Genomic DNA, 10,827 nt, shown 5'->3' with positions numbered 1-10,827 from the left:
TCTGCTGCTGACTTAGAAACCATTGGTTCCTTTTAAAATACATAAATGTCATCTGTACTGCTGACTTAGAAACTAGAGGTTGCTTTTGAAATACATATTTTTAATATTTCCTGTTAAAATATATCATGCCAACGTTCATGATGCTCTCTTGTGTATTTGAGGGTTGTCCTGTGCAGGGTCAGGACAGGAGTTGGACTTGGATGATCCTTGTGGGTCCCTTCAGACCGAGGAGATGTAATTCCAGGATACATCCTAGGATATAAAATTCTGTGATGATTTTATAGATGTATATGGTATTTATATTATCCAGGACAACCCAGATAATGCAGTTTTGCTCCCCCCCAGATGTGAAGCCCTCCAATATGTTGGTGAACACCCGGGGCCAGGTGAAGCTCTGTGACTTCGGGGTCAGCACGCAGGTAATTCCCCCTTTGGATCTCTCCCTTCCCAGTCCCCAAATCACCTGGCTCCAGACAGGCAGCCCCCCCCAGCTCCTCTCTGCTGGGACAGCCCTATTCATCTGGAATCTCTGGGCGACTTTTCCTTCATCTGAATATGATTGTTCATTGTTTAATGACAGTAAAAACTGCTGATATTGTAATTACTACTTACGAATGGCAAACTTCATTGATATGCAGCTTTGATCTGAAAGCTTTTTGGCCAGACAAAAGGGAGGGCAGAGCGAGGGCCGTGTCTGGGGAGCCCGACTGGCCCACAATAAAAATTAATATTGGGCCTAACAATGGCGGTGGGCTTTTACAATGTGCAGCACAAATTTTAATTAATTTCCATTTTGGGCCTCCCTGGAGAACTTCTCCGCTAGTGACCCATGAGCTTGCTGGGATGTTGATTTGAATTTCAGCACCTTTCCTCTCAGCCAAACACAGGGACCAAAGAGAAGGTCAGCCTTGTATTATGGGTTGTCAGGGGCTGTTGTCCCTCCAGCGTATTTAGTGCTCGTTGCATTCAAGTGATGAATTGTGGCTTTATTCACATCTTGAGCCAGCTGACTGAAAAATGAGTGTGCTCAATCCTACTTCAAATTGACTTTTTATATCAGACTAGTTTGGGGTACTAAAGCCATAAGCATCCTGTTTAACAGAATTGTTTAAGGTTATCTGCCATAAACTGTAATGCAGTGCTTGTTTAAATTGGAATCCTCGTTCCCAACCCAAGCGAGATTTAATCATTTTTAATGCCTTGGCAGATAAATTTGTTCCCTTTTACATAATTTTTCGTTGATTTATAGGAATGATGATTGTAGGTTAAATGAGGAATAATTGCCCATTTTATTTCCACATTATCTTTATATTGTTCTAACAGCCTGTTTTGTCTGATAGCTGGTGAATTCTATAGCCAAGACGTATGTTGGAACAAATGCTTACATGGCGGTAAGTGGATTTATGCAGGAATAACATTTAAATAGAAGTATTTGTTCTCTGGGTAAGGCAAGATATCTCCCAAATCAATCCTCCAGCTCCATCTCTCCCCATCCCTGTGTCCTCATTTCCTGTGACAGCTCCATCCTTTGCTGGTAAGGGAAGAGTAATCTTGGAGAAGGGTTTCTTTTCCGTGGATTTTTAGCTGCTTTTATTGCCTGGGAACAAAGAAAAGAGCCAGTTGGACGTTCAGAAAACAGCTTTCCACTCACAGCTCGTGGCTCTTTGAAGATCAGTGGCAATCCCAAGCTTATCCACATTTTGGGAATGCTACTCCAAGCCTGGAGTTCAGCCAAGCATTTAAACCTGTGCAGAGGTCTGGGTACCTGAACACCCCTGTGGGGGGAGTTTCCCATGGGAATGTGAAGCTAAAAACATTAGGACTGATAATATCAGGGCATTAAATTGCATGTTGTGGAATGTTCAGGCCACACAGAGCGAGTCATCAGTATTTTCACTTTCTATTCTAAATTTTGGTCGTAGTCCTTGTTAAGGGTTGAGGCCACTTTTGGTTTATTTCTGTCCATTAAAGCAGAAATTCCCACCATTTTTAGATCACAGGAGGACATTGCTGAAGGTACATCATTTGGGGGAAGGCAGAGGGTGAAAGATCTGGTTTTAAACTTACCAACTGGCCTGTGGTTCTCACATCAGGGAGGTGAACACAGGGACAAGAACCAGTGTGAAAGGAAACCACACAAATTAATGTGGATTTTCAGATCAATTTGATTAATTTTATTTCCCCACTTAAGATGTGAAAACTTCATTGCTTCAGTTTAAGTTGCCTTATTTTTAGCCATTGAAATTCCTTGAGCAAAACCACTAATGTCATAATATTAGTGATGGAAAAAAAATCAGTGTTCTACTTATTTAAAAAAAAAATTATAAACAGTAGGAAGTGGTTGGTGCTTGTGTTTTTCAAATCTCAGGAAAGAGGAGAGAGAAATCCGTGACCTTTAATCGCTTTCAGGTATTTTTTTCTGACTTTCTTGTAAGAAGAAAGCAGCACCAGGTGCCCATTTATTTGCTAAGTGCTTTTCTACTCAAGGTATACTCATTATGTGCCTTCTGAAACGCTCATGTCACCATCCTAGAAAGACTTGGGCTGTCCTGTGTCATCAGAACAATGGTTTAAAAAAGAAAAGGTATGAAAAAAGAACCAGAATACAAAGATTCAGACAAAGAAGCAGCTTCGAATTAATCAACTTTTCCAACTCAGCTGTTACTTTAGGCTGATCTTAAGCAGGTCTGAGAATTAAATTGTATTATGCTTTTAGTGTACAAACCAAGATTACAGTTCTCTTTCCCAGGTGTACATTAAATAAATTGCTTTTTTTGCCTTCTTGTTTATGGGTGAATGTGATGCATTCAGCTATTAATTGGAAGAGAGAAGTTAAAGCTAAAATGTAGTTGATCTGATTTTCTGTGGTTTTGCTTCTTGATTGAGTCATTTGGTGTCATCAGATTTCTGGTCAAGTCCTCCAAAAATAATGAAGGTCATCAGCTTTGGTTCACCTACTTGGCAGACTGTCAGTGAATTTGAAACTGTTAAAAAAGATGAGGTTTGGTTTGAAATAACCAGGGGAAAAAAACCCACCGACCTTCTTGATTGAGAAATTAAAATTTCCAACCAAAATATGTTTTCTGTAAAATCATTTTGTCACCACTTTATAGAGAAAAAAAAAGCTTGCATGAAAAAATAACTGGTTTTTAAGGGAAAATCCTTTGGGCTGTGTATCCTTAGGATGATCCCTGTGTTGCACCCTTTACTTTATGCATGTTATTCCTATTTTCCTCTTCTTTTCCAGACTCTTAAATTCATGAGACTGTACTTTTTGTTTAAATGTGCAGCTGATTTGCTTGCCCTTCTCATCTCTGAATCTGTAATTCCTCCAGAGAAGCTGCTGTTTAAAACTCGAGCTGTTATAAAGGAAGAATAAACAATTTAATATTGCTCAGTGTGAATTTTAAATCTGAGTTGGTGGCTCAGGAAAGGTCTAAAAAAATTCAGTGAGTGGCCCAGCTTAGTCCACACCGTGTCATAAAAGCAGATATATCTGCCTCTGTATGTTTTTTGGCTACAAAACTGTATCTTTATGAGGATATTTATCAGGACAAAAAGATGCTTAAAAATCTAATTCCTACGTGATGCCTGTTTTAAACATTTCTAAGCTATGCTGAACTGGGCTAATTTTACTTAAAAAATATAAGATTTTTTTTTTTTGTCACTTTTAAATGGGATTTGGTTAAAAGGCTGTTGTCCCAGTTGAATGCTGGGGTGTTTTTTGGGTTGTGGGAGGGTTTCCCCACAGGCAGCACCGTGGTTTTTACTTAACGTTCACGCCGCGATAAAAGCTCTTGACCTGGGATTAGCAGCTCGGAGTAAACATCCAAACCCACGTTGGACTGGCACTAATTTGGGAGTTTGTTTTCTAAAAAAAGGCCTCTGGATTATTAAAGACTAAAAATACAGGCAGTGCTTTGTAGGTGGTTGGGTTAGACAGGTGCATTAACAGCACAGTGGGGAGAGAAGTCTCCCAGAGCCTTTTATTGTTCCATTTCATGCTGTACTTGACCTTGGAAATGCTTAAATTGTAGCTTTCAAGTAAAAACCAGCAGTTATATTTTACAGCATTCTATTTCATGAGGCATTAAACCTGCTGTTAAGAGTTTGGAGCCAGGTCTTTTTTTTTTCTTCTTTTTTTTTTTCCTACAGGTCAAAAACGAAATTAAGAAGTGTATGAAATAACATTGCCCACATGTGACTTCTTTGGGCTTCAACAACTTGGCTTCTTAAACCAGAGAAGTTTCAAAAGTAGTTTAGTCAAGTTCCCCAAGCCCTTGACTGCACACAAGGAGGGTTTTCCTTGCTGTGGGGCCTGGGCTCTGGGATGGATGGACAAACCGTGGGATTCTCTCAGCTTGACCTTGCATTCCTTGGCTTTTTTTTCCTTGGATGAAACAACCCAAACACAAATGGCAAGGCTGCACTTTGCAAGGTGCAGAGCAGTGCACAAATAGAGTTTTTCCTGAAGAGTGGGTTTGCTCTCTGGGGGGCTTTTGGTAGTTTTTGGTGCCTACAACTTCAACACGAGTGGCAGCTCCGATCTCTGCTCTCTGGGAGCAGGGACAGGACCCAGGGAACGGCTGGAGCTGTGCCAGGGCTGGGTCAGGTTGGATCTCAGGACAAGGTTCTTCCCTCAGAGGGTGGTTGGCACTGCCCAGGCTCCCCAGGGCAGTGGGCACAGCCCCCAGAGCTCAAGAAGTGTTTGGACAACGCTCTCAGGGACAAGGTTGGGATGTCCTGTTGGACTCCATCATCCTTATGGGTCCTTTCCAACTCAGGGTATTCCATGATTCTGTGATTTATTTTTTTTTTTCCAGTGGATTTGCTTGCCCTGAGCTGGCTTTTGTGCAATGTTATGTTTGTTTACAAGGCTCAAGAAGATGTTTCCTTCCATCTCTTTGCAGCCTGAGCGGATTTCGGGGGAACAGTATGGAATCCACTCGGATGTTTGGAGCCTGGGCATTTCCTTCATGGAGGTAGGAAAAGATCTCATTGTCCCTTGCATGTCTTAAGAATCACATTAACATTCAAATATTTTGATGTAATCTTTGCCAATGCTTTGTATATTTATATGCCCTTAAATTTTGGCTGTATTTAGAATGGGTTTGTTCTTTTGAGCTCTTAAACCCTCCAATGAAACTCTTAAAAAAAAAAAAGAGCAGGAAGTAGGGCCTGATGCATAGATGCCTCTGCATCCTCTCAGCACCTCAGGGACTGAAAATGATGCTATTTCTGTGTTGCATCTTCACAGGCCAGGCCAGAGTGGGTGATTATTCGGGTTAAAAACGGCGTTTTTGCAGATTGGAATTTGGAGCTGGTTAATGGCCTTGCAAAACCTTGGCAGAAATATTTGCAGGATGGTTGGAGCCTCTACCCTGTGTGATTAAATAAAGTGTTTGGATTTAAGTGTCCACCAGGGCTTTTGGAGAGATTTCTCACAAGCAGAGCTTCCAGCAGGAGCAAAAAAAAAAAAAATCTATGAAAATGAAGCCGTTCAAAGGGAATGTGGCTGTAAATTGTGCTGTTTGGGGGTTGGAAAGAGATGATATTTCAGGTTCCTTCCAATCCAAAGCAGTCTGGGATTCTCAGTGCAGCCATCCAGGAGCAGGTGCAGGTTTGAGCAGAGCAAGGTCAGTTTTGATTCAGGAAAAAGGTGGGGTTTTTTTTAGCTTAAAGTGTCTTAAAACATAATTTTTTTATAAAAACAGATTATTGTTCATAGGAAAGATAATGTAGAGTGTGTAACTTGAGGAGAAAGGCCTGTGCTGTGATCATGTCTTGACCAGTAAAATCAGATCTGGTTGTAAACTGGGCTGGGAGAAGGGACTGGTAGCTCTGGTCTGGTGGTGACAGAAGGTCACGTAGCTCCTCCATCCTGGCTTTGACTGGCCACAAACCAGCTGGAAACCCTTGGAGCCCTGGGCAACAAGCCCTCAGAAGAGTTTTTCAGCTCAAGGGCAGTCCCATGAAGGAAATTCCCCCTTCTTGAAGCATTAAGAACATCCTTTAAGAACATTCCTTCAAACCATGGATGACTTGCACCATTTTTCTTGCACAGCCTGACAAAGGCATGTATGATTAAGCAGAAAATATGAGTGCCCTTCCCTTCTCTTCTGGAATAATACAATGTAATTGTCATTAAGGTGAAGCTGAATATACCTTTAGGTGAAGTACAATTAATTTTTTTTTTAGCAGGAGATGAGGTAGAAGTTAAATAAGATTAAGATTTCACATTTTGTAGCCCAAAAATTAACTATTGCTATGTTTTCAAGCACTAAATTCCTTGCCAAACCTCTTTTAACCAAAATGAAGGTGGTTAATGCTGAATCATTGCATTTAGGTGTTGTAAATCTTTCCCAGGGTCTGACTGGAGCCAACTCTGAGCTGCAGCAATGACACACTTTAACATGTCACAGGGGAGACAGGTCTCTTCATTTGTTTTACTGCAAATTTTAATGGTTTGTGATGCTGGAGAGCCCTCACTCATGGTTTTGGGAGAGAGACAGAACGTAGTCACACACTCTGTAAATTAATTTAGCCAAAAAAAGGGCTAAAATTGTGTTACATGAAGGCCTAAAAGTGTATGACGTGGAGACTTGATTGAGGTGTCCTTCCTCATTTGTGGGGATGTAAATATAGGACTTTATATATAAGCATTTCCTGGTTCCTTTGCTGGATAAAAGAATGCATTTTGATGTGCAGCAGCAATTCAGTGATCCACCATGGATCATTACATCCACCATGTAGACCAAGTTGTCTGGAGTTCAGCTCAGGGTTATTAGCAGATAGCCTGGCTGGGCATCGATTCCATTTGCAGGATGGATTTTTGCCATCATTAGGAAAACCCCTCTCATTTGCATTGGCTCTCCTGTTTTACACCTTCTCAACTTTTTATTTCCCTCTCACTTTCCATAAATGTCTTCTGCATCAGATGTCCAGAAACCAATTTGGGCCTGTTAATTGGTGTGTCATCTGCTCCTCCGAGCCCTCTCCCGGCAGGGTCGCTGCTGTCTGGAAGTGCTTTGAGTGATGTGTTAAATGATGAAAGCAAGGACAGAGGCTCAGAAAAATGTCTTCACAAAGGTGAAGAAGGTGCTCAAAGAGCCACCCAAGGTCACTGTCATTAAAGTAACACTGTATTGACAGGGGGATTGGCAGTGGAGCCACCCAGGCTCGTGTTGATGGAGCTGTTAAAAAGGGAAGCCGGTGTTTGCTGGGGGATTTAAAATCATCTCCACTTAGGAGGGTGATACTCAACCCCTACAACTCAGTGTTAGCACAGTGGTAGCATGTTAATGTAAAAGAAATGGCTTGTGGGATCAAGTTAGCCCAGATTACTCGTGCTGGAGTGTGAGCATATAAAATCAGCAGTAAATCTCATTTTCTTTAATATTCTTCTGAGCCTTTAAAGCGTCTCGAATTTCTTTGCTGCAAAGCTTTGTGTAATGGGAAATGCAGCTGTTGTTGTGAAGGTTAAGAAAACTGCCCCAAAAAACTTGTTAGGAGAGTGTGGAAAGTATTAAATGTGAGCCCTGCCTAAGCTTTGGGAGATGGGGAACATTCGTGTTCCCTTTGAAGTAAGAGGTGTCTGAGGGTGCCCAGTCCTCCCTTTATAAATAGAAAATAAAGTAAAATTAAATTAAAATAAAATAGGAGAAGAAATGCTGCTAACTTTATTATTATTATTGTCATTACATAATATATGAAATATATATAATATCATATATATTATATGATAATACATACAATATTATTATTATTATTATCTTTATTATCACTGCTTCTTCTTTTTGAGTTTGCATTTCTTCCTTAAGGATTTTTCTGAAGTGCCTGAAACTTAACACAGGCTCTGTAAAGCTGTTTAGAAGTGTTTCCCCACAAATAGTTTCTGTGTTTCCAGGAGGTTTTTCGATGTTTTTATTTAAGTGCTCTCGGCTTGACAAAGCAAGTTCAATTTAAACCAATGCCACTGCTGTCACTACACTGAACACTGTGTCAGCATTTTCATTTATAAAAGCTGTTTTTCAAGGGTTTATAACTCAGTCATAAACCACAGCCAGGCTGCCTGGGCTGAGGCTCAGTGTGTGTGTGTGTCCATAGCCCATTCCCTCTCTCCAAGAGCCGTGTCCTGCACAGGAGGATTAATTAAATTGCCCAATATTTCTTGTTCCTCTCCACTCTTGACTCTGATCCTGCCTTGTGTGGCTGCTCTCCACAAGTGAACTTTAAAACATCCAGGGGAGGATAAAATACACCTGGTTGGTTTTAATACCAGTATCAAGGCCAGGTTGGACTGGGCTTGGGGCAACCTGCCCGTGGCAGGGGGTGGGATGAGATGAGCTTTAAGGTTCCTACCAACCTAAACCATTCTGGAGTTCTTTGCCAGGGTTCATTTTATCCACAGACAGAACTGTGGATAAAATGCAGAAATGCAGGAAGTGAAAGCAATTTGCTTGTGCCCCAAAACTAAGTGAGTTTTGGAAGTAGAGTATGAGCTCACCTGCTTGGCTGATGGTGCCTTTTTGCTCCTCCTTTCTTGTCACATCCTGGGCTCTGCTTCCCACTCTCCTCTGCTGGGAAAAACAGCTGCTTCCCTGTTTTTCAGCCTCCTTTGGAAGTTAAATTTACTTGCAGAGGTTCTCACTGTTCTCTCCTTCAGGGGCAAGGAGTTTGTGCATCAGTTTTAACATCAGTTCATTATTAGTTCTTAAAACTCCCAACATGAGAATTTAAAGTCTTTGGTTACCGGGGCTCTTATTAACTGTGTATTTATTTGCAAGAGCTTTCAAGGGTTGTTAGAAATATTCTAAGCAGTCATAAGACAGATTTTCAGCATTCCCACACACCAGAACACCGGGATTTATCCCCCCAGACATCATTATTTCAGACACACACATCTTCTGAGGGTGGTTAACCCTGATTGCACCCACTGTCAGTGCTGTGGAGTCTCAGACTCTTCATCCCACTTGGGTTGGGAGCACAGAGGGAGCTGGAGAGTCACAGAATCACAGAATATGCCGAGCTGGAGGGGGCCCACAAGGACCATCGAGTCCAACAAAGGCAAGGAGGAGCAAGATATTTGAAGAGGGTGCTCCAGCAGAAGAAGCTCTGCTTGAAGATGATTCTCTAAAAGCACTTCAATCTTTAAGATGTTTAACTGCATAAAACTGCTGTCAAGACTTGTGTATCATCTGGTCAAGGAGGGGAGGCTTCAGATCTGTTTCTAAGGAGTCTAAAATACGTGATCAGTGGGATATTGTCGACTTTGAAGTGATGATGGCTCAAGGTCAAGATTGTGAGCTGATCTGAGGGAGGTTGTGCAGAGCACAGTTTGTCTTCTGCAGGATTTCACTCCTCTGTGGATGTTATGGTTGGTCTTTCCTCAGTTTTACCCCCTTACCTGAAGAATAGGTGTAGTTGTTGTTAGGGACAGGGTGTAGTGGTGGAACGGGCTGTGTTATGTTCAGGGTTGGACTTGATGCTCTCACAGGTCTTTTCCAACATAAAGAATTCTGTGATGGGGGTGGAGGGGAGAATCTGAAACCCAGAGCTTGGTGGCCTTTGCATGCTGGGCATGAGCTGGTTTATTTTGCTGATTTAAACTGGAGAGACTGGGCAAGGCCTTGCCAAGGTGGAGCTGCTGGTGCTGGCAGAGCCAGTGGGAACAGCTCATGGCATTTTTTGGTTTCATGAAGTTTGGCTGAGAGCAGAGTCATGCCTTGAGCTGCCTTGGGCCGTGGATCATCACAAAGGTGAGACTGCAAATACTGGACATGTTTCCTTTAGGATTAAGAAAAGCAAGGATATATAAAAAGTACTTTTTTCTTTTTTTTTTCTTTTTTTTTTTTTTTTGCCATGAGCCTCACCTCGTTGCTGTCAGGTTTTGAGGACTGCAGTGGTGTGATGTTTGTGACTTGGTGACTTCTTGGCTTCTCTGCTCAGCCCCGTAACGTGATTTGCTCTACAACTTAAATCCTTCTTGAGGAATATTTACATGGTTTCAGCCGTTCTGTGCAGAACAGGGCACTTCAGAAACTCATTCTTGGGAGAAAGCCGGCCTATATTTTTATTATTTCGGCCTATATTTTGATCATTTTTTCCCCCTTGAGCTCTTTGGGGTGGTTTGTCCAAGCAGTGCCCGTTGGCTCCCATTCCCCCTCTCCACCTCCAGCCACCGGTGGGACGAGGAGACAACGTCCAGCCACCCCCCAAACGTGGTGCTGGTGGAATCAGGAGCAAAAGGGCCCAGTGCCTGAGGGTTGGGTCATGAATTAATAATTGCTGTGTGGTGGGGAAGTTGCCTCACAGAGCGCTATCAATCACTCAGTGACCAGAACTTCCAGTAATTAGTGTATTTTATGGGCCTTTGCTTCAGTGACTCGGAAGCACATATGCTCCACTCCCAGCTAAACTTAGCCAGAGTAATATTCCAGGATGATTTATCCACTTGCTGCTCTGGGATGTAACCCTATATTAGGTGAAGATTGTGAACTAAGCTGCAATAAAGTGGAAGTTTAGGTACAGTTTGTGTGGGTTGAGACCTCCATGGATCATGTTGCCCAGCAATTGCTCTTAGGCCGCTGTGGGCAGCCAAATAAATAACCCAGTTCTCTGCCTGGGCAGCTGAAGGGACAATTAAGGGAACACATCAGTTCTGGTGTGTTTGGAATATGTATTATATATAGGATTATAGGGTTGTGCAATGTGTCTAATAGATGGCATAATACATTATATAGATAATATTTATATTTATATAAGGGGTGGGGAGGCCCTGGCACAGGGTGCCCAGAGAAGCTGTGGCTGCTCTTGGATCCCTGGAAA

At 42.1% G+C, this 10,827-nt stretch overlaps 1 protein-coding gene across 1 annotated transcript in view; it reads left to right on the top strand.

The window, feature by feature from the left end:
- The window catches only part of MAP2K5 (mitogen-activated protein kinase kinase 5), a 122,136-nt gene that overhangs the window by 57,049 nt on the left and 54,260 nt on the right, over positions 1 to 10,827 (top strand). Inside the window, exons 13-15 of the mRNA XM_029958772.1 lie at positions 346 to 419; positions 1,341 to 1,391; positions 4,911 to 4,982. Of these exons, the coding sequence (XP_029814632.1) occupies positions 346 to 419; positions 1,341 to 1,391; positions 4,911 to 4,982 (197 nt within the window). The remainder of the gene's footprint in view (positions 1 to 345; positions 420 to 1,340; positions 1,392 to 4,910; positions 4,983 to 10,827) is intronic.

Source organism: Manacus vitellinus, unplaced genomic scaffold (assembly GCF_001715985.3).
Source record: "Manacus vitellinus isolate BGI_N305 unplaced genomic scaffold, ASM171598v3 scaffold_16_pilon, whole genome shotgun sequence".
Taxonomy (NCBI): Eukaryota; Metazoa; Chordata; class Aves; order Passeriformes; family Pipridae; genus Manacus; species Manacus vitellinus.
Note: the sequence above shows the minus strand (reverse complement) of the source record. Positions and strands in the feature narration are given on the sequence as shown.